General features: G+C 36.5%; 2 protein-coding genes across 4 annotated transcripts; both read right to left on the minus strand.

Moving 5' to 3' along the window:
- Nucleotides 1-5,124: 5,124 nt before the first annotated feature.
- Nucleotides 5,125-14,891, minus strand: LOC132180809 (mediator of RNA polymerase II transcription subunit 33A). Of its 2 annotated transcripts, XM_059593774.1 has the most exons (12): nucleotides 14,431-14,891; nucleotides 13,455-13,565; nucleotides 11,966-12,313; nucleotides 11,221-11,540; nucleotides 11,011-11,102; nucleotides 10,198-10,558; nucleotides 9,379-9,589; nucleotides 8,648-8,762; nucleotides 8,315-8,476; nucleotides 7,071-7,731; nucleotides 6,541-6,747; nucleotides 5,125-6,416 (listed from the first exon to the last, which is right to left on the minus strand). In XM_059593774.1, the coding sequence occupies exons 1-12, from the start codon at nucleotides 14,703-14,705 to the stop codon at nucleotides 5,296-5,298; spliced, it is 3,984 nt and encodes a 1,327-aa protein (XP_059449757.1). In that variant the 5' UTR covers nucleotides 14,706-14,891; the 3' UTR covers nucleotides 5,125-5,295. The 2 variants fall into 2 exon arrangements, with proteins under 2 accessions (XP_059449757.1, XP_059449765.1); XM_059593782.1 differs by lacking the exons at nucleotides 13,455-13,565; nucleotides 14,431-14,891 and adding an exon at nucleotides 12,737-13,233.
- A 3,590-nt stretch (nucleotides 14,892-18,481) lies between these two features.
- LOC132181638 (ribonucleoside-diphosphate reductase small chain A) lies at nucleotides 18,482-23,924 on the minus strand. 2 transcript variants are annotated; one of them, XM_059594894.1, is made up of 9 exons: nucleotides 23,591-23,924; nucleotides 22,161-22,225; nucleotides 21,416-21,464; nucleotides 21,200-21,326; nucleotides 20,569-20,634; nucleotides 20,343-20,459; nucleotides 19,999-20,161; nucleotides 19,805-19,875; nucleotides 18,482-19,065 (listed from the first exon to the last, which is right to left on the minus strand). In XM_059594894.1, exons 1-9 carry the CDS (start codon nucleotides 23,772-23,774, stop codon nucleotides 18,951-18,953), a joined length of 957 nt encoding a protein of 318 aa, XP_059450877.1. In that variant the 5' UTR covers nucleotides 23,775-23,924; the 3' UTR covers nucleotides 18,482-18,950. The 2 variants fall into 2 exon arrangements, with proteins under 2 accessions (XP_059450877.1, XP_059450874.1); XM_059594891.1 differs by having other exon boundaries at nucleotides 18,485-19,065; nucleotides 22,161-22,321; nucleotides 23,591-23,922.
- Between the last annotated feature and the right edge of the window lie 29 nt (nucleotides 23,925-23,953).

Below are 23,953 nucleotides of genomic sequence, written 5' to 3' on the forward strand. Positions count from 1 at the left end.
AGAAGATAGCCGTTGTGAATTGTGATCTAGGTCTTTTATATATCTATATTTTGCATGAATGTTGTAAAAGAACAAAGATCTGGATCGAAAACAATTTGATATATTTGCTCAATTTCATCAGAAGAACTGAGACATTTCTAATTCAATTTTATTTTCTCAGCCTTTTTCCTTCTCCAAAGGATCAGAGCTTCTTTTTGGAAGAATAAATAAGCAAATCCCACAAAATAAAACAACCATCTACCAAATAAATCTCACAAAATCATGTGCAAACATCGGCAGAAGAGAGAGAGCGGTAGTGGAGGAGGCGAGGGGCGACGGTGGCGTGGCATGGGCCATGGCTACGTGACCGAGGACTGAGGAGTGGAGGAGTGGCGAGAGAGAGAGAGCGGCTGTGGAGGAGGCGAGGAGCGGCGGTGGCATGGCGTGGGCCATGGCTGCGTGAGAACTGAGGAGTAGAGGAGCGGCGAGAGAGAGAGACCGGCAGTGGAGGAGCGGCGAGAGAGAGAGACCAGCAGTGGAGGAGCGGTGGTGGCGTGGCCGTGGCGTGGGCGTGGGCGGTGGCGTGGCGTGAGGTCCGGTGAGGAGTGAGGCCGAGAGGGAGGAATGGGGGATTTTGTTTCTAGATCTGGAGCTGGAGGAAAGACGATTGTGCTACTGTTTTTCACTTTATGCCTTTTTCTAATTTTTCACTATTAATTCTAGGGTAAAAAAAAAAAAAAGAACTAACAAACAAACGGGTCTGGCGGGTCACCCGCGGGTCGACCCGTGACACGACCCACCAGATACTCATAAACGGGTCGACCCGTTTAAGACCAAAACCCGTTTAATATAAACCCAAACCCGCTAATTTCGTGTCGTGTTCGTGTCGGGTTGTCGGGTCGTGTCAAAATTGCCAACCCTACATGAGACGATTGGGGTTTGATTCACGATGGATAAATCTCACAATGATGTGTGTTACTTCAGTTCAATATGTTGTGGTGGTAAATGGGAAACCATGTGGCCATATAAAATTGCAAAGGGGACTGAGGCAAGGGGATCCTATCTCTCCATACCTTTTTCTTATTTGTGCAGAGGCTTTGGGGGCATTGTTGGCAAAAGAAAATGAGGATAGGGCATTGACCGGGGTTCCTACGTCAAAGAGGGGTCCTCGAATCAGTCACTTATTTTTTGCAGACGATAGTCACCTTTTTTATAGGGCTACTATAGCTCAATGAGATTATCTTACAAATGTTTTGTAGCTTTATAAAATAGTGTCAGGCCAATGACTCAACTCTAATAAGACCTTTATATTTTTTAGCAAGAATACTTCTTTGGAGGATAAGGGGGCAATTTTGGAGGCTTCGGGCATTCCATCTACTCAACAGTTTGATACTTATTTAGGACTTCCAACCTTGGTTGGAAGATCTCGATTGGCAGCTTTCAAGGGTATCAGTGATAGAGTATGAAAGAGGCATTAGGATTGGAAGCTGAAGTTTCTATCTCAGGCCGGTAAGGAAATTCTTCTTAAGGTAGTGGTTCAAGCAATCCCTACCTATTATATGAGCGTTTTTCTTCTACCACGGGCTCTTTGTTAAGGAGATAAATTCCCAAATGCGTAAATTTTGGTGGGGCCAAAAAGAGAATAAATTCCAGGTGAATTGGATGAGTTGGGAGTGTATGGGCTTGTCAAAAGAGGCTGGGGGGATGGGGTTTCACGACTTTAAAATTTTTAATAAGGCTCTTTTGGCAAAACAAAGTTGGAGGCTTTGGCACCAATCGGACAGCCTAGTTGCCCGGATTATGAAGGAGAAATATTATCTGGGATGTTCTATTTTAGAGGCAAGTATTGGAAGGCGACCCTCTTTTGCATGGAGAAGTATCCAAGGCTCTTGTGACCTAATTAAAGAAGGGTTAGTGTGGAAAGTGGGTAATGATTGCACGGCTAGGATTTGGAAGGATAGGTAGTTTCCGAACCCATCTACTTTCAAAATTGTTTCCCCACAAGCCCTTTTGGACCTGGAGGCAAAGGTTTGTAACCTTATTGATATAAACTCCAAGTGGTGGAATATTCCTCTTTTGGAGTCCCTATTTTCCAGTGATGAGGTACAAAAGATTAAAGAGATTCCTCTAAGCTCTACCAATCAAGAGGACATTCTTATATGGAGGGGTACTAAGAACGGGGTTTTCTCGGTAAAGAGTGCATATCACTTGCTAAAGGAGGTGGAAATCTGGACAGCGGCAGCTGGGTCATCCTCTAACGGCAGCAGTGAATTTTGGAAGCAGTTATGGGCTTTGCCGGTGCCTCCTGTGGAGAAAAACTTCTTATGGCGGGCTTGTCATCATATCCTTCCGACTCGAGAAAATCTTCACAAAAGAAAAGTTCTCTCAGATCCTCTTTGCTCGGTGTGTGGTTTAGAGGTGGAAACCGGTCTCCATATATTATAGCAGTGTGCTTCAGCGATGGATGTATGGTCGTTGGGGAACGCAAAACTCCAAAAATGCTCTTTTAAGGGACCTGGATTTATGCAGTTGATGGAGTGTCTGTTTGAGAAATGTGACCAAGAGGAACTCAAACAATTCTCTGGAATGGCTAGACGTAAATGGCTACGAAGGAATGATTTAATACATGGGGGTGTTTTTACACATCCGAGAGTAATTCTGCAGCAGACAAATAAGGCCATGCTAGAGTTCAACTTGGCCAACGAAAAAGGAGAGCAGGACCAGTCTTCACGAATGGAGGAAGCACCTACATGCTGGAGAGTCCCGGAGATGGAATGGGTTAAAGCCAATTGTGATGCAGCACTTGATAGGCATCAGGGTCGGATGGGGATTGGAGTGGTGGTCCGCAATTCTCAAGGTACCATGCTGGTGGCAAGGTGTGTGGTTTGAGATGGGTGTCTTGCTCCGGCAATAGTTGAGGCGATGGCGCTCCTACTGGCCATTCGTTTATGCCGTGAGATAGGATTTACACAGGTGCATTTTGAAGGGGAAGCAAAGTTTGTTAAAGACTCTGTAAAATCAGATATGATGGACAGCAGCAGAATGGGACATATTATTGATGATATTAAATTGGAGATTCAGGCGTTTCAACAATGGCAGCTTACGTTTATTAAGAGGGGAAATCATGTAGCTCATTTACTTGCCAATACGCCAAGATACCTCGCGATCGGTGGAACGGTAAATGGGCCTCCGGGATTGTATTCTGATGTTGTTGGTAGAGCACCTGCCTAGCTCTTGATTTTAATGAAATGCCAACTATTCTATAAAAAAAGACAAGAATCAAAATACATTGCCTCTTTTTTTTTTTTTGACATGTCCGCATAAGAGGGGGGAGGGAGAATACATTTGTGTCTTATTTTGCTTTCAAAAGCAAAAAATTCCAAAAAAATGTTCAAGTAAATCATACAAATGAAAAAATAAATTCCATAAAACCATTCAAATGAATTAAAAAATAAGACTCTAAATTTTAATTTATTCCATATAAATTAAAAAAAAAATGTTAAAATATTTGTTCTCGTGTGAGTAGTTTAAAATGAAAATAATAGCAAGAAGAAAACATACGGATTTTTGATTATCAAAGCATTAGTATCTAATATTATTGGTGTGATAACTATTATATTTCAATGAAAATTAAAATTCATATAATTCTAAACATTCTAAAAAAATACAAAGCAAACTAAACAAAATATTTTTTTATGAATACAAAATAAAACAAAATCTTTCACTAAAACTTTAACGTAATCAAATCAATCCTTACATAAGGTGCAATGCTTAATATTTCTTTGGTGTTTCAAAAGTATTTATGTTCAATTTATGCTTATTAATCAAATAAATATTTGCCTTGTTTTGCTTTCAAAAGCATAAAAAACACTTTGTCAAAAAAAAAAAAAAAAAAAAAAAGAGAGAGAGCATAAAAGTACTTTCAAAAATGGTTGAAAATCGACTAAATCACATAAACAAAACAAAAAATCCCGTAAAACATAGCCTTTATTTTAGTTTAATTCCTATATATTAAAACATGTTTGAATCTTTGTTTGTATATGATTTAAAATGAAAAGTACAAAAAAATAATAAATAAATAAAGCAAGAAGAATACATGAATTATAATATAGAAAATTAGCAAGAATATTTAATATTTTTAGTGTGATATCTATAATATTTCAATACAAATCAAACGCATATAAATTTGAACATTAATATATATATATATATATATATATATGGATAGTGATCCTCTTCATGCATTTGGTAATCCGTTAATCCGTTTCCAATATCCTAGCACCAAATCACATCAACAACAAAAAAACATATCAGCACTTTGGTAAACCGTTTCCAATTTCGTAGCACCAAATCCTATATATTGTTAAAAAAAATTTAAAAAAAAAATCCTATAGATGGCTTTTTATATATATTATATACTACGATTTTTTTTTTAAAAAAAAAAAATAGCAAGAAGAATGAATACATAGATTATAATATAGAAAATTAGCAGGCATATTTAATATTTTTAGTGTGACATTTATAATATTATACAAATCAAACACATATAATTTTGAACATTTGGAAAAAAAATACAGAGGAAAATAAACAAATTTTTTTTTTTTTAAATGAAAATTTGTTCCTATATATGGTTTAAAATGAAAAGTATAAAGAAAAGAAAAATAGCCTTTTAAAAAAATGGGCTAATGGCTGATTTTTTATTTATTTATTTATTTTTATGACTTATATATGGCTTAATGTAGTATGTTTTAAAATTTTAAATGTTGTCTTTATATAGTTTTGGAGAGTAATAAATTTTGAGAAAATAATATCGTACATTAAAGTTTAGAACCTAATGAAATCACAAAAGGAAAATTATTGAAATATAATTAAATGCTCTTAATTAAGCTAATTTAATGATCGGTTCACTCTTAAAACTGGTTAAAAAATTATGTCTTAAAAAATGGTTTAGCCTTTAGAAAAAGAGAAATGCTTAAATCTAATAAAAACTCCACATTTTGCCCATAAAAATCCAAATGGCAAGATGCAACATCATTTTTTTTTTTTTTTGTGGAGGGAAAGGAGATATGCTAGAATCTAATAAAAAGTCCATACTCAGTGAAGACATGCTTAGCTTTAGCTTCTTTTGGACAAAATTCCCCAGTCTTGAGGGTAAAGTTTTTCCATTAACCAAAGTTCAAAACCTTCTGCTATACAAATGGAAGTTTCTTACTGCAAAAATTTCCTATGAGGGATTAATGTACTGTTAAATTCTATAAAGCAGACCTAAAAGAGTGAATAATGAAAAGAGAGGCCATGCCAGAAAAAGTAAATAATTTACATGTGGTCATTTTCAATTATGAGCTCGGCAGCCGCACCCATTGTACCAACCCCACCAATCCCCAGCAAAGCCAGAGCAAGCTCCTCCTCGTTCCACTGTCTCAGCCCGTTACTTAGTCTCTTCAACACATCTACATCAACCTCTAGCACCCAATTGGGTGTGCAGCCCACCATTAATGTCACGAATCCCGAGACATAAGCACGCCAAGTAGCCCAATCACAGCCAAGTGATATTTTCCCATCAAGTGCACTCGCCAGAAATTCCATGTGGGTGCCAAGGATTTTTGGACGCCGTTTTGATGCAGATGATGTTGAGTCAACACCCCATGCAAAAGCTCCACAAAGTACTGCAAAGTAGGCAAGAGCATATCCCCCAAGCATTGCAACCATCCCTTCTGACCCTTCTTCTTGCTCAGACCTGTGAACTGATATAAACCAAGAAGGCAAAGTCTCTTTTATCAAGGATTGAACCAGACCCAAGCCCCCAGATAACCATACCAAAGAAGCCCCAAGGGCAGCCGCGAGTTTCACCCGAGTCATTGCTGCAGCAAGTGAAATCTGTCTGTATCTCATTCCAATCTTACTCATCCTTAACTTCTCTAATCTCTCTCTAGGAAGTCCACTAGATGCTATTTCTCTGACAGAATGCATCAAGAGAGAAACAATCTCTTCTGTTATGAACACAATATCTCTAATGGATCGATAAACACGCAGATAAAGAATACCCGGGGCAACAGGAGAAATCCCACCACAGAAATGGGATCCAAAGCCATGGCCAAGAAGTGCTCCAACACCACCACTGCTTGAGATAGGCGTAGCATTCAGACCAAGTGTGGCGGCGAAGCAGCTTTTAAGGAGCTGAACCACTGCATCACTGTTGTGGAGGAAAACAGTTCGAGATGCAGAAAAGACAAGAAAATCACTCCAGCGCTTTGCCTTTTGGGTCCACAGGGAAGCAACAATTGGCATGCAAGGCCACGGACAACCTGCTGCAAGAGACTCCAAGGCTGGGCCAGCTAAATTGAGAAATCGTTCCGAGGCTCTGTCAATTTTATAGGTTATAGTAAGGCTTACAAATGCAGCCAGGGGCAGCGGAAGTGTAGATGGAGAGTTTCCACCTGAGGGAACCATTTCTCAATCAAAACACTGAAAAGAACTATCTCTATATGAAAAGGTCTAGACATGCAAACTCCTTAAAACAAACCTAATTACTAAGAAGTTAAGATGGTAGCAAGAGAAAACCTGCAGCAAGACTTGGGACATCAACACCGGTAGCAGCTAGGATTTTCTTAATCTGTTCCTCGACATTGGAAAGGTTTGCAGCAGGACTGGGCCAATCTGTTCCATTCATGAAAACTGGTTTCCAAACACCTCTAGTTACTTCGGCAGAGAAGTAGCTCACAATGGTTGCCAAAGATGCAGGAAGAAAATCAGCTAAATCTTTAAGACCTGAAAGTAATTAAAACTTATAAATTGCAGTATTACATATCTGAAAAAGACTAACTGTTTTGATCAACAATTGGATGCTTCATCAAATCAAACAAAGAACTAGTTTTTATCATTTATTAACGAATCAAATCAAAGATGGCAATTTGAGAATATATTAAATACACCATTGGATAAACTTCAGTTAGTGTTGCAAAGAGCATCTTGGAGTCTAAGGCAAAATTTAAAAAAATGGAAAAATAAAAATGATTTGATTTATTCCCCTGGAATGAGCCTGTATAACTAGCGAAAACCAACAGCAAATCAAAAACGAACACCAGACCGACCTGTTGCCAGTTCACGAGGAGAAAGTTTTCCATGAGCACAGGCTGTTAAAGCAGCATCAACCACAAAGGGAACAGCTTTCAGAATGTCCCAGGCGGGCAATTTAGGTCTTAGAGAGGTATCTTCATTTCCAGGTCCAGAAGAACTACTACTCCCAGATGTAACTGATGTTAAGGATTGGCTCCCTCGACAAATCTTCCGGAACATCATATTAAGAAGCCCATCAACAATCTGATGAACTGGGGTTCCATGAACAAGACCAGATAGGGTTGAAGCTATACATGCTTGATGCTGCCGATTCCACACTTTTAATTTTGGAAATGAGTCCACAAAAATGTGTTCTGGAGATGATGAACTTGCAAGTGCTGAGAGTCTTCTCCTATTTCGATTCTTGTTGACATTCCCAGAAGATACTAGGTAGGAGTTTCGTAATAATAGGAGGTATTCAGGAGTTAGTTTGGATCCAACTGTGGGTGTATCTCCTACTCCATGTTCAAGAGGAGGATGATTAAACCTCCATAGCTTCAGAAGAAGAATAAATGCACTTGAAAACAAAGCATGAGCAGAAATTTCCTCCCCATTTGTAAGAGTCCATGAGACATTGGGCACGCATGAACCAAAAACCTCACAGATTGGCATCAGTGAACAAGCAAGTTGTGGAACCTAGGAAGAAATTTAGAAAAGCAAAAAACATTATTTTATGGCTGACATGGAGTTCTTAGTCATTAACACCCTCTTTTGACTTGAATTGCTCGGTTTGAAAATAAATACAAACCAATTCCAATTCAATTTAATTAAAGACTCAACACTTGGCTAGATATAATAAAAAAATAGTAATGTCTGACAACCGACTTTGTTCCTTGAGCCCCTACCCCTGCTTCCTCTTTTAATTTGATAATTATAATCCATTTCATAGCAAAAGAAGACGCTCAAATGACCTCTTCAATCCTGTGCAAGCAAACCTAGTTGCGGTAAAGCACCAGGCAACATTATGTCTCGCGTCACAGTTTTAGTTTAAATTCTGTTGGCCTTTCCTGATTCTACCTCCTAGTTGAATGATATCACTCACATTGTAGCAACCATTGACTGATTTTCATTGAACATGAAAAAACCATCTGAAAACCAAGCAAAGCACTAAGGGAAAGAGAAATAACTACGCACAAAGTGTCATCCCTCATCTTTGCCAAACCGATAACGAAATCATCTTTTTTCAGAGACTATTTGGATGAGTGAAAACTAAACATACCAAGCCATGTAGAGAGAAAATGTGAGCACAATCAACAGATGCTATTCCGACAATTAGTACATTTAGCATTGGAGCGTAACTGATCAAATGGCTGTCAGTCCCAGAATATTCTGGAGGAACTGGAGGAGACAATAATCTTGCAATGAAATGAACAGTGTGTTCCTGCATGAAATGCAGACCTCAAAGGAATTAGAGTAGTTGGGTGGTTCAGATATCACCAAAAGGCAAATGAAAAAGTAGGAAGGAATGCTAGGTATCAATAGCATGCAAGGGTAATGAGACTACTTATGTTGCTATTGAGGAACAAATGGAATGCAATAAATTCAACTTTACCTGTATATTCCAACCCCGAATTAAGGAGGCCCCACAAAGTATTGTAGCAGCAGATATCTTCTCATCATCTGATCCATTGACTGCAATCTCAAATATTTTCTCGAGCTCTGCTAAGCTTCCATCAAATCCATGAGCTTAAATTCAGTGGATTTACCCTTGGCAAAATTTACAAAAAAAGAGCATTTGATATACCTGGCTTCAGGAAAGAAAAACGAGTAACTGAAGACCAGGCCAGTGTCAAAGAAATTAAAAAGTAATCTAAAAGCTGAGCACATAGACATCATCTACATATCTTTTGTATATTGAAACCAACATTTATAAAGTGAATGACTCGTAATTATTAATGGTTGAAAGAATTATACATATTTTGAAAAATTCACGAGTTTAGCAAATTGGAATGTCCATCAACCATTTGACTAGTTATTGAGCGTGTGTTTCAAGACAGAATATGGAATTTACCATTTAAGGCACCCCTCTAGAACAGGCAAATTTCAGAACCCAAATCATATCAATACAATGTTTCCAAATAAAATTGTATTGAGAAGGGACATTGTATGTCAACTGTGGGCTTCAAGAGCTAGCAGAGGAGCAGAGAAAAACCTCTAATCAGAATAACTCAACAGGCTGAATCGTAGATAAATAAATACCTTGCTATAGAAAGTTTCAAAGAGAAAAAAACATGATATAGATTCATTAACTAAAATAAGATTAAGAAGCACAAGCACTTGTACCTTGAAGCAGGAGTTGAAACCAAAGCATTTATCAATACTGGAGTAAGTAGAGCGCCCTTCATAAATGATGACCAACTAGGTGCTTGAGCAGGCACACTATGAGGTATTTGATTGATGCGTCCATTCACATAGCCTGGCCAGCGATATGCAGATGTGTCCAGTAGATTTCTCGCAATACAAGCCTCAACTATCAAGTGACGCATGTTTCCAGCTGAAATAATAGTATAAAACTACAATTAGAGAAACGTAGAGGACATATCACAAAGACTAACACTGGCACCATCAAAAGAATACAGCAGACAGAAACTAGAAGGTACACATGGATTGAGGAATACTGGAGTAAGGAAAGCACTTAGCCAAAAACTAAAGCAATTAGTAATAATGGGGAAAGAGTCTGGATGTTCAACTAGAATGCTAGAACAGACTACAGATAGAACAATGGATGGAGTTGCCCTAAAAAGTTCCAAGGGTCCAACCTAAGGAAAATGTTTAGTTCAACTATTCTTTTACTTATTTTTTCCTAAATATCATTTCATTAAATCATTTGAGCAATTGGATACATCATAAATTCATTTTCACAGTAAAGAAAGTATGCTGAAAAAAGAGGTGTTCACAGTACCATTCACAGTGAATTACAAGTACTTTCAGCAGGCACCATGAGTAGGCTTCTCTAGTCACTACCATATGCACCTAGACCATATCTGCAACATTGCTATGCTGGTCCACACTTTTCCACTAATTTTAATTAATCATTGATGGTTTTTTTTTTTTTTTTCCTGAGCTCTCATTGATGGTTAATAAGAACCAAAAATTACTTACAACAGTTGATAGGCATGTCTTTCACACTGATGCACTCAAAGTATGCACTCCCCACATTGATGCCTGAAACAAAAAACATTGCCTTTGCAGCGGCCTGATTGGCTGCTTCAACAACTGATTGAGGTGGAGTCAACAAGCCCTGATAATCCCCTAGCATCTGTAGGCTGGAGACCAAATCATTGCGGGTCATCCCTGAATCCTTTTTGTCTTTCCAATGATTAGTGGAGCCACATTCTGTTTCATCAACTGGTGCACTTTCCTCCTCCTCGATGAGATCAGCAACCACAAGCGGTGTGATCGACAATAGAATGCATAGGCGAGTATCAAGGCGAGGCATAGGACCCTCAATGGGATCCCTTTCCTAACAAGAACAAATACTTTTAAGAAAAAGAAATAAATAAGAAATCACAATCAATATAACATGTTTAGAATAAAATACATATGATATCCACTGAAAATCTAGATAGAGATACTCCCTTCACTCTAAAGATTGAACATGGTACTTCACTGAACCAAGACACTTTTTACCCAAACATGTTGCTTAGAAAGTGGAATAAAATTTCTTATTAAAAGTTTTCAGATTGATGATCATTTAGACACAAACTTCTAAAACCATTACCATTTGATTCGGGTCTAATGCTAAGGAGAACAAAGACAAATCAAGGAGCAGGAAGCCATAGTTAGATGCTACAAGAAATCATCGTGTGGAAACAAAAAAGGATTGAAATAATCTCATAGCTTATGTCTAAAATATTTGGCATGCACCCAAAGAAAGAAAAAAAAAAATTGAGTACAACTATGATTAATTCTAACCCTTTGAACAAGACGAAGAGCTGCTATCCAAAGACCTAAAAAGGTGTCATGCCAGGTGGTGCCATTTATTGCTTGAAGGGTTTTAATCAAACCTGCAAATATGAAACCCCAAAACTTTTAATTCTTGCAGAGATTGGATTTGTAAGAATGGATGTAACATAATTTCAATTAAAATTACATGCCAAGGACTATGAACAAGATCTGACTTACCAGTAATTATTTCAATAGCACTTGTTGCATCAATTTGATATCCATCCATGAAATCTTCCAATAACAGATCAAGAGGAAGCCAAAGAGCAGAACAGCTAGCTCCTTGGCATAGACTAGAAGAGGAAGATAGAGATCCAAAAGCCATAACTGCATGGAACTTTTGTAATGAGCTTGTTTTGCATTCTCGGGACAAGACTATTCGAGTATCTGAAGTCAACTGCTGAAGAGCCTCAGGAGTTAGGGCTTTGGAAATTCTTAATGCTGATGAATTTGCTTCAAGCAACCTTAATCGCCGAACGAAATCTACCCAATGTGTGGACCTGACAAAGCGGCAGGGGTGTATTAATCAAATATCTTCCATTTAAGTTTTTTTTTTTTTTTTTAAAAAAAAAAAGAACAGTCTTCCATTTAAGATGCCAAATTGAAAATTGATTTAAGCTAGTTATGAACAGACACGATAGTTGTGACTTCATGTACTAGTGTTACAACAAATGAAATTGAATGGAATAACAAAGCAGGATTCATGAAACTGATACCAAAGACATAGGACTCTTTTCAAAACTCCTCTAATAGAATATATAGCTATGTCCAAAAAGAATCACATAAAGGTCAATTAATAACACTTCCTATCAAATGCTTGACTAACCAAGCATGATAGTGATCCACTGTGATTATATTTACACGCAATTAAAGTAAAATGCACAACGGTTGAGAGGCAATTTATTAAAGGGAACAATGTACATACATGTTCCGACGAGCCAAGTAAATAATTCTTGAAGTTACTTTATTTTGCAGAAATTGCCCTATTAACTCGATGGCCATCGCAGTATTTACATTCTGCAATCTCTCTTGAAGTTCTGCCCTCTTCTCATCATAACTATCACGAGGATCTATTTCCATTTCTTGAGATTTAGCTGCCCATGTGGACTTCTTCTCTGGGTTAAGTTCTAGCAAACCTTCATCATCTAATGTTGCATCAAGCAACTGCCACACAATTGAAAAGATAAACTCAACCACAAGAATCCCAGGTTCATTCGGGGGAATGCCAAATCTCTGTGAAAGATGAAGGACAGCATCTATTGATTTCATGACCCTGCATGAAAAAAATAGGTTAGAAACTACAAATGAAAAGATGACCCAACATTTCAATGAATAGCAAGCTTTATGATACAATGAGAACAATTCCATTCATACTTGAATTGTGGAGTTCCAATATTGTTATTATGAGATTCATGTGAAAACATATAAATAAACATGTCATAAAAAGTTGTTAAAGAGTTGTGAACTAATTTTTTTATAAGTAAAAAGTTGTGAACTAAATAACGGATAGAAACCTAAAACAAAACCAGAACAACTTCATCACACTTGAATTGTCAAGTTCTTCTATTATTATTATTATTTTTATAGAATCCACGGGTAACGCAAAAAATTGAAATGACATATAAACATTAAAAATTTGCGATTCTTTTTTTCAAGTGATAAAATTTGTGAATTAAGACATAATGAAATAACGGACCTGCAGTTTCCTCATTTTTATCTTTCCATTTCTGTTATGTACCTTCAGCTTTATATCTCATAAACCAGAACTGTTTACAACGTCAGAGCAGACATGAAGGGATGAAACATTGAGGCCTTGCTGGCTTTTGAATCAAGTAGGTCAAGCACCCATTTAACTGACTGTTAATTGAAAATAACCACAAGAGCAAAAAGGCTTGCTAGCAATAGCAAAGATAATGTTGGCATGGTTTCCTAAATGACAAGAATGTACAATGAGTTTGGCATCTCAAATTCTAGTTTTTTCTTTCCACAGGCATCTTTGGCAATGTTCCGGGGCTAGGTATCCTGGCAGGGGAAAGCAGTGACCGGGTGTTTCCAACGGACACCCTTTTAAGTACTTCTACACTGTTTTGAGTATGAAAGTTCAATGATTATCCAGCATGTAATTTTCAAATAGGAGGTGACTGTCAGTCCTCACTCTTCATGGTGGAAACTGGAACAGCACTAAAAAAAGAGTTGAAAATCTTCAGTTGATATACGACAATAAACTTCAAAGTTTCAAGTATTTAGCTTTTCCTATATTTGACTTTGTTATGTGATGGAAGATGAAATATAGCATTATCCATTGCAACACAATACAAGCATAATGATATTGACAATGTGAAACAAGCAGAAAATAAATGGCTCTGTTCTTCTCATGAACCCAAAACATAAATATGTAAGTAAATATAACTCACTTCCCATAATTCAGCCCATTTATCTGATATTTGAGTGTAAAAGCATGTCTCTTAAGGAGTTCAAGATAAAGCCGATATGCAGCTGGCCGAGAATGTCGACTTGGAATGACCCTGTAGAAAAAATTTGTCACTATGAATGCGAATGTGCCAGAAACAAGATAGTTGAACCACAATGGCATAATTTCTATGTGTGGATCTCTTTTCATAGTTGGCAGATAAATCAACCACTTTGCTGAAGTAAACAGGAAAAATTACAGTGTCTCCAAGAATAAAAATAAGCAGAGAGAAAGATGTTAATGAAATATTTCACAAATTATCAAACCCTCCATTTAGATCTTGAATGCAAGCAAAGTCATCAAAATACTAAGAAAACACTTTCATTTTTTAAGCAAATATGAATATAGCATTAAACGCAAAGGTCAATTTCCGAATGGAAATAATTTGTTACCACGAGAAAGATAGTTAAGAAAACAATCGGTCAAAGAGGATTTATATAACCAAAAAAAAAGAAAAAGAGAGAGAGAGAGAGAGAGAGAATCAGATTCTTGAGGTGAAAAGAAAGAAAAACGGCACCTTTATCCTCTAATTTTCTAAAAATTGAAAAAACAGAGGATACAATAAACTCCACTGAATTGAGCTCACGACAATTGTCCGGCTCGGATACAATTTTCAGCTTCTGGAGAAGAAAAACAACAAGGAGAAAAGAAAAAATAAATATATAAATACAGTCTGAATTTTTAGTCACTCCTTTGTTTTCCTCCTTTTTTTCCCGGGGAACCAAACACAGCGCAGAGAACAGACCAAAAGTTCCGCTGAAACTCATCAAATAACACACAAAGTGCAAAAAAAGAATCAAACAGTCCAAAGAATACAAAAGGCTCGAATGCCCAACAAAGAATATCCCCCAAAACAGCCAAAAACTCGAAACACTTGCACCAAAAACCAAAACAAAGCAAAACCCAGAAAGCCACAAAACCTGACAGAGAGCAGAGCAAGAACGAGCATAGGCGGCACGATTCTCAGCATCAGCGCCTTCTCGAGGAACTTCCAGAGAATGGGAAGGTTGTTGTCCCAGCAAATGTACGACACCAACACATCCGCGAGCTCCACGGAGGGCAGAGCCACTCCCGCCGAGCTCAAACTCGAAGACAACTGCAACGCCCAGAGCAGAGGATCGCTGCCCTTTCGCTGGGCCACCTGGGTCAGCTCTCTCACACTGTCCCATATAGAATCATGTACGGACAACTCCATTTCCGAGCCGGCTGGGTCCAGATTTCATTCAGGTGGTATAGAGCTAGAAAATGTCTCCTTCTGCCTGGCGAGCTGGTGAGAGAAAGAGACCGTTTTCCGGACGTTGTCTCTTCTCTGTGTGCGTATAAGCAATTTTCAAAACCCAATTTGAGCTCTACTTCCTCATTCTGTGAATGCCGCCACAGACATTAATTTTCTAATATATATATATATATATATAGAGAACCTTTTTCAACGGTAAATCTCAGATTATTATTAGAATAGATCTTTACAAGTTTACTAAATGATCATATTCTTCAACGCATATTTATCAACAATTTATAAATTTTTTTAAAAAATAAAATAAAATAATTAAGCTTAAATACAGATCTCTACCTCTACACGCGCGAAACCTCCCAAATCTTAATAAATATTTTTAATTAAATAATATAAATTTTACTATATATATATCTCCATCATGAATATTCATGGGAACTGGCAAGTCAACCGGGTAACTGAGTGAGGGACAGTAGTGGAATTTAACTATTATTTTGGGGGTTGATTTGACAACTAATTTTATAACAGTACAGTGAACTCTGATGGGGCTCGTTTCTCTATGTAGATTTGAGTATTGTAGTAACCGTTTGAATGTACTTGTTTATTTAATTTGTTTTTAATTATAATAACATAGGGGCACGGCACGTTTTAGTTATTTAATTAGACTCATAAAATTATCCTAATTACCCTTTTAAAAACCCAGAAGTATAGTTTTAGGCCACCTGTTTTCATTAATGGCATGAGAGACAAACCTGGGTTGGTCATTGATGTAGACTAATGGTAATATCTCTCTTTGTGCCTGTTTTAGATTCCCTAAGGATAAATACAATATGTTTGCAGCCAATAGATATGTTTGTTAGTGTATTATCATTATTATAGGGTATCTTTTTGTTTTTAGTTTAAAAAAGTATTTTGATTTGATGGGAAGTTAAAAACCCTTTTCTTTTCTTTTTTTTCTTTTTTTTGGGTTATTTCATAACAATTTTAACTTAAAAGCAAAAAATAAAAATAAACTTGATCACAAATAGGTATTTTATCTAGTAAAAAAATACAATTTTTTACTTTAATTATTATTTTTTCACGATACATTCTAACAGATTATTTATTTCATTTTCTACTTGCTTTAAAATATTATTTCTCATTTTTTTTTATTATATTATTTCCAACACTTAATTAAAGGAAAAAAAAACACATATATAAATTTAATTAAATTAATAACATAAATAATTTTTTTTTCATCCAACTGCAGTTGATTTGTTTCCATCTGCGTGTTTCCTTGCAATAAATTTTTTCATCCAACTGCAAATTGATTTGTTTCCATCCGTCTATTACTATGAAATAAATTTTTTTCATCCAACTGTGTAAAGAAATTTTGTAAGCGAGTGAGATAAATTGTGTTTGAGAGAGAGACATAACAGATGTAAAAAGGTACTCAGAAAAAATAAAAAATGTTGGGTGAAAAGAGATGAAATAAAAAAAATAATAAATAATATTTTATTCATTTAGTGTGCTACAGTGAATAGCAATACTGTAGCAATGTAGTTATTCTAGTTAATGACAAGTTATTTTGTTAACGCTAAAAAAAAAAAACAATAATAATTAAATATAATTAATATTGGTCTTTTTTAACTAGAATACTGGAGATGCTTACTATTCAAAGACAACTTTTCAGTTGAAGAAGATGAGGGATGGGATTGTAATTTCACTTGATTTTTACTAATCATTTCCACCCTAGACGATGGGTCACCTAACCGTGATAGAATAGGCCATGGTCCACATATGATCACCAAACTCCAAAGGTTAAATGAGGGGGTCACTGCTAAAAAGCAAAAAATAAATAAATATATTCAAAGACGGTGGCCTGGTGTAATTAGCTACTTGTATTGCATGTTATATAGGTAATCAATGCAAAAAGATAGGTCGGCTCTTCACCTATTTTGATTGTTCAAACGTTAACTTGGATAAAGATTTTCTCTATGGTTAGAATTTAAAATTAGAATATTTAACTGTGAATATAAATTCGATTTATTTGTCATTTTACATTAATTGCACCCGATCCCAATGAATTGCTGTTATTTTTTTTTTATTATTATTTTTTTTTGGGGGGGGGGTGGGGGTGGGGTAGAGTTTTGAAAAAGATATATAGTGGTTAGGGTAGGTGGAGATGATGACAGGGTTGATCTTTAATTCTTTTAAGTGGTGATGATGTGTGTGTGGATATTGGCTTTAGGTATTGGGATGAGGCCCTTTATTCCCCACTTTGTCCCATTGTAACCACTATTGCTTCACATAGTGTAGTTGGGGCTTGTCATTCAATGGAAAATGAAACGTTGGGTCCCAATCTTTATCCTCAAACTGACAAACTCAACACTTGGTTCAACCCCCAAGCATTGAAAACATAAATGGATATTCCAACTTCTTTTTTTCTAATATATTAAAAAAAAAAAGGGTAAGCAACAAATAATTATTTTACCTGCTTCAAGTTGGTTGAGCCATAATTTGGCCTAGTCTTACTAAGGACACTAGTAATATCCAAGCCGATGGTATGAAAATAATTCCAAGCGCTTCCAATTTCATAATTCGACTTTTCAGACTTTCTAATCATGACTCATCAAACCATTACAAAATTAGCCTGAATGCCATTGAACCACCAACCTTAGTGGTCCTCTTTCTTGTTTGTTGATACGTGGGGAAAATGATATGAAATGTGTGTAAAAATTAAGTTTGGTAAGTTATGAAGCAAGAAAACTGCCAAGCATGCTATGATGTAAAAGTGGGAGTTAAAATAATTTCCATCTTTCTTTAGCTGTCCACCAATACCATGTGGTAGCTGTGCCAAGTTGGGTTAAACTAATGAGTTTATTGAATCAATGTCATTGCAGGGCTATATGTACTTATAATTTTACATGAAAATGAATTAGGTGAAATGGTTGGATCATCCAAATAACTGCACCATGTGAAGGTCAAAGTTGGTGCGATCTGATTTGAAAGCGGTGGAGTATGACATGCGGTTTAAAACGGCACCATGGATTAAATAAAAGTTTTTGTGAGAGATTACAGAGTGAGATATTTGATGGGAATTTTTCCATAAATATTCCCTGAGACTCACATTGGTCCAGGGGTCTCCATCAAAACCAAGACGGCCAAGGAAAGCAATCATGATTGTTAAGTGGAGTAGACACAAAGCCTGCTTAAAATATATATATATATATATATATATATATATATATATATGAGAAAACTGCTACCACCTTTTCTAATTCTAATTATGGTGCATGTGATAATGTGTTAAGCTGAGCGTATTAGTGCATCTAACTGTATACATAATTGCATATAGCGTATATATTATCACTCTACCATAAGATGACTTGAAATGAAAAAGAATCTTTTCCATAGGGTAGGTTTCACCCACCCCAAGTAGTTTGGAAACCAAACCCATTTCCCCTGATCTAATGGCAATAGCAGGGACTGAAAAGAGAAACAGAAGACTTTTTGGTGGGTCATTTATAGTAATATAAGGCATGGGAAATGGATGGATGGAAAGTGGGTTTGTTTTTCTCATTTCATACTTGGCATTGCAACCCCCATTGACATGATCCTCCAAAAGCTACTTTGGATCTCAGATATGCAACTTTACGGAAGCCAATAATGCAGATAAAACAGAGCACTCACTTCCTTCAGGAATGAAAACAGCGCATAAAGTAATTAATTCACGAAACAAAGGCCATGTTCCTTCAGCATAAAGCTAGAATTCACAGTTAATCAGAAGAGTTAATAGATTAAACAGCATGAGTTGATTTGTGACACCTACAGGAGACCTCTGAAAATGACCCAACACGCATACATAATCTCTATATCCATATTATTGGAGAATTGACGAAGGCAAAAGAAGCTAGTGCCAGGTGCAAACAAAATAATGATACAAATATCCCACCTCTAAACAAACAGTTTTATAAAGTTGATACATAACCACTTTTTGATTATGACAACCACTAAAGATCACAGAAAAGAAAAAGACACCTTGATATGGACTTTCCTATAAACTTTCTCTAATAAAAATTACCATTTCAAACTATGAATTGATGCCTTCGAATTACTTATAAATGGGATAGATTATAGACAAAATGTTACCATGAAGAATAGTAACAAAATTTTGATGCCCACTTCCGGCATCTCAATGATACTTCAGGGAGTCGCAATGATTTATGACTAGAAGTCCTCATCCAGCTTAAAGACATAGTTTTTCCCACCATCTTGAAGGCTTGACATTACAGATGCCTTCTGATATTCACCCACTCTTCTCTCGAAGAAGTTTGTCTTTCCCCTGTCCAATCAAACAAAACAAAAAATGAAAAAATAAAATAAAGAAACCCAAGCTGGAACCCAAGTACAAGCCATCATAATCAGTATGATTTTTACTTTATACCCAACTAGCCAACCATACACTGACCAGCCGACTGACAACAGTCGGTGTCGAGCGGTTGCCGACCGTACACCAACTGCTCTGTTTGAGGAATGATTTCTGAAGGCTGATACCAGTCGATCCAACTGTCAGAAATGGCTGGAAACAAAGCTAAGAGGGTCAGTACCCACCAGCCCTATCTGAGTGACTCATGTCCCATACTTCCATCAAGTCTGACTGCTCGTTTTTCCCACGTTAATCTTTCAAACCTCATTTTTTGTAACATGGTTTGCTAATATAATTCAAGGACCAATATTTGATCAAACCCCAGTGGTACTTATAAGATTAGAACTTAGGATAATATGATGGAGCTCCTTGTATTTTGTTACAATGCATGGGTCAGTGGAAACCCATAAATCAAATGGTTTTCAAATATCTGGCAATAAAAGCCTTCTTAGAGGCACCCTCCAGGGTTCTGCCTACTTGTAAATGAAAAACACATCTTCCGATATGCTAAATAACCTATAGGCCATAATATGGGTCAAAGACTCAATGCAAGATAATCTCCTGCAGATCTCACTCAGTCAGCAGAACTTTTAACATTTGCTTGAGTTCAGAGAATAAAATCAAAACAACCTAACCCATGTTCATCAATACTCACTGTAAAGAAATAAACTCCATCCAATCAAAAGGATTTTCCACATTATACTTCCTCTGGTACCCTAATGCGACCTGGTTACAAAATATAAAAAATAAAAGAAGAATCAATATAAGATTATTTGGAAAAAATACAAATGCCAAACCCCATGCCCTGCGGAAGAATGGAGAGAAACAAACAAATTAGTGGAAATATACCAAAAGTCGGTCAGCAACAAACTTTATGTATTGGCTCATGAGTATTGAATTCATGCCAATCAACGCACATGGGAGGGCCTCGCACACAAACTGCGTCTCAATTTCAACAGCTTCGTGTACAATGCTATGAACCTTTTCACAGTTTAATTGCTTCCTTAACAAACTGTAAGCAATAACAATAAATGAATTTTTTGTCTTTTCCCATAATAGTTATTTTTCATATCATCAGAGAAATCAAACCTATACCAATTATTTCATCAAATATCAAATGTACCAACACCAAGTAAACTATTATTCTCGATTCTAGCCAACATCAAATGTGAAAGTTTACATATAGACTAAACCTGTAAAGAAGGCAAGCAAAGTCACAATGGAGGCCCTCATCTCTAGAAATAAGCTCATTTGAAAATGTCAAACCCGGCATCATTCCCCTCTTTTTAAGCCAGAATATGGCACAGAAGCTGAGAACCACAAAATAGACAAAATACACAAATATAAGCCTTGGAATGAATCAAGATTAACATAGAAAGATAATCGATCCTAAGATCGATAATCTCTTAGGAAGACAACCTTCCCGAGAAAAAGATTCCTTCAACACATGCGAAAGCAACAAGTCTCTCCGCAAACAAGGTGGAACTGCACAAGATGCACAATGAGAAATTGTTAAAAGCAATCGCTACCCTGCATATGATGCACAGAGAAGGATTCCAAAAACTAAAGAACTTGTTGAAGAAAACGCATCAAATACATAACTTTATAAATTGGTGCTTGTTACGTTTCCCTTTATATATATATCACATTATTAGTCCAACTATACAATCAATACTTCACTAATTTGAGAGTTGTATGCAGCAAAGCTTTCAAATGGTATGATGATTCCATTATAGCAGGCATGTTTACATGGTTGAAAGAAACAAGTGCATTTAGTTCCTTGGAATGCACAAAACTGACACCCCCCAGGGTGAGGTGGTGTTGGGTTGGGGTTCATCCAATGTACAAACAAAAACAAACTTTGTACATAGCACTCACTCTCTCTACATTTCATTTGGGAGCGGTCATATGATGGTTCAACGCCCTATTTACGTCAACTCATGGCACCAGTTTGGTTTTCTTATTCAATCTCATAATGAATGTAAGGCTTTCTTTACTACAATCTCTAGATATAGGTGATATCAAAAGAATATCGAAAATTCATATGTACCTACAGATCCAACTTAAAGCCCACTTAGCCTTCCTAGCCACACAAGGAATGTTTTCAATCGCATTGAATAATCTATGCTTCTCTTTTGGATCCTTGATATATGTCTCCAGAAGCAAGCTGTACATTTCTGACAATAGGAAGCAGAACACATTTAAGTCAGGTAACCTATACTAGGTTTTAGAAAGAAAACCACAGACATTGCTTACAAAGCACTACCAGAATGAATATTCTCCATTGCCATTTGGAATCCATAGAACGCCCGAGCCTGAGAACAATTAAAAACCTTGATTTTAGATGTTGACTATAAGGAAATAAAAGTTTTTTTTTTTTTTTTAATTTTATTGCTGATGCAACCCTGTGACTTGGCTTAGGCCATAAAGGGAAGGAGTGTGATTGAGGTAGGTCTTCAATTCAAATCTGGAAGATATGAGGATAGTGTAAAGAAATGTTACATCCCCAATCACTAGAAAAAATGGAAAGAGAAAGGGGGGGAGAGACTAGAAGACAGCTTTTATTAAACATTTAGAAGACAGCTTTTGTTAAACATTTTTTTATGTCTAAAATACCAAATCACTATCACAGAATCAAGCATTTAAAAGGCAAAGTTCTTCCCTAAGTTTCCAATATTGTGCAGAAAAAAAAAAAAAAAAAAAAAAAAAAGGTACAGCAGAGGACTCTGCCCTTCAAACTCTTGTAATTATTTTTTTGTAAGTCTCTCATGATGGGATAACCTTAAATAACCACAAACTAGATGCAAATATGGAAGCAGCATTGGATGCCACGTGTTCCAATAAATATATATATTTTTTTTGGATGTGATGTGTTCCAATAATTAATGAACAGGATGAAGCATATAAAAGATGAATACCAAAGTAATATAAAACTGTAAAATATTAAGACCTAATCACCCATACTTCACTTTTCTAAAAAAGTTAAAAACCAGCATAATCAAGAAATTCACCTCTGGTACTTGAACATCATTTAGAAATCTTGCAGCCAAATTCTCCAATACTATCCCATCAGATGCTGCAAAAAACGCCAGTACATGGCCAATGAAAAATTTCTCAGAGTTAGACAGAGTTTCCCACTGCTTGACATCCTGGGATAGATCAACCTCCTCAGCTGTAAGCCAGTGAAAAGTTATTAGATATCCTGAGGAAAAGAGCTAAACAGTGTGCATGGACTCATTGAGTAAATCAAAATGACTCATAATGGCTTAACTCATGGCTTTACATGGATGGCTTAAATCCCAACCAAGGACAGAAGCCCACCAGCTTATGTCTTTGAGATAGTCCCCATGTGCTTTGAGCACAGATGATACAGTCTAGTACTGTGCTTGGAAGTGCAAGCATATTCAAAGTGGCTAGATTGTTCAAAGATTTTAAAAGCAAGTCCAATGATGTAACTATTCCCCGCCTGAGACATGAGGAGTTCTCAGTCTGAACATACGTCTTGCGTGCCAAACTTGCATACTTTGGTATTTCTACAAGCTTTCTCACTAGCAAAATTGTTCTATAATGCTCGCACAAAATCATTATAACAATTTAGATTCCTGATGTAATTCATGTAATAGGAACTCACTCAACTTAATAAGGACTGTGCTTATTAGGACATAACATCTCTATATCAACAATGTCTTCATACTATGACATGACATCTGTGTATTGAACAGCGGTGGTAACTGAAGGTTCCCAAACTAATGCAGGAACCTTTATATGCAATCACCCACATATTAATTTCAATTACAGTTATTCTATCAAAGAACCAACAAATTCACAAAACTCATGCAAAACCCAACATCTACCTCGAAAACACCGTAACATGCTTGTATTTGTAGCACTGCATATTCACAGTTGGTCATTTATCAATAGACAAAAGTGTCATATGGGTATCAATTGAGATTTCAAAATTCATCTAAAGCAATGTTCTGGACCAACCAAATTCGATATAGTAAATTAAAACAAATAATTTCAAACTTCTGATATAAAAAAAAGAAAAAAAGAAAAAAGACAAACATAAAACAGAAACAAAAAAGCAAAATCCATACAGACTGTAAATTAAAACCATAAAGCATATCCTGAAATCCGAATTCCAACTTTATTGCATTCAATTTCAAACATAACCAAAAGAGAGAAAAAAATACAAGCCTTCTATAACCTACACATACTTCCATGAATTATATATAAGGCCAATCCAAAATGCATTCATATTACGCGCAACCCAGTAACCGACTTCAAACTGTAGGTACCCGTAACCATGAATTGCAAAGAGAAATTCGATTTAAACAAAGTAAAACACAGAGAGATGGAAATGAAACTATTAAAAAAAAAAAAACCAGAGAATATGTTAAAGAAAACAAGAGGAGAGGGTCAAGAAAGACAGAGAAAGTACCGGTCCAAAAACTGGCTTCGGCCTTCTTGTACATCTCCCAAAGCTGCTGGTACCTTATGGGGAACATACAAAACCTCTGGTTTTGCTCCTTCAATATTGGCTCCTCTTCTTCTTCTTCTTTCTCCTTCCTATCTTCTGTGCCATTGAGTATTAGTCTCTCTACCCCATATTCCAAGGACCCCATTTCTGCGTGTGTGTTTGACGCTAATGCTGGTGCTGGGGTTAGATAAACCCTACAAAAACCCAGAGAGCGACAAGAGAAAACGACAGAGGGGGTTGAAATGGTGAAAGCGAACTTCACAGCCCCGTGAATTATTTGGATATTTTATCTTTGTTTGCTCTCGTGCATGCTGGAATTAGAGA

Source organism: Corylus avellana, chromosome ca1 (genome assembly GCF_901000735.1).
Source record: "Corylus avellana chromosome ca1, CavTom2PMs-1.0".
Taxonomy (NCBI): Eukaryota; Viridiplantae; Streptophyta; class Magnoliopsida; order Fagales; family Betulaceae; genus Corylus; species Corylus avellana.

Excerpts from the sequence above, each read along its gene's own strand:
- LOC132180809 (XM_059593774.1), bottom strand. The coding sequence starts at position 14,705 with ATGGAGTTGTCCGTACATGATTCTATATGGGACAGTGTGAGAGAGCTG. Across the intron at positions 13,566-14,430 it reads CTTGCTCTGCTCTCTGTCAG|GGTCATTCCAAGTCGACATT; the intron begins GTTTTGTGGCTT and ends TTTTTTCTACAG. Across the intron at positions 11,541-11,965 it reads TACTTGGCTCGTCGGAACAT|GTCCACACATTGGGTAGATT; the intron begins GTATGTACATTG and ends CCGCTTTGTCAG.
- LOC132181638 (XM_059594891.1), bottom strand. The coding sequence starts at position 23,774 with ATGGGGTCCTTGGAATATGGGGTAGAGAGACTAATACTCAATGGCACA. Across the intron at positions 21,327-21,415 it reads AATGGAGAATATTCATTCTG|AAATGTACAGCTTGCTTCTG; the intron begins GTAGTGCTTTGT and ends TCCTATTGTCAG. Across the intron at positions 19,876-19,998 it reads TTGTTGCTGACCGACTTTTG|GTCGCATTAGGGTACCAGAG; the intron begins GTATATTTCCAC and ends TTTTGTAACCAG.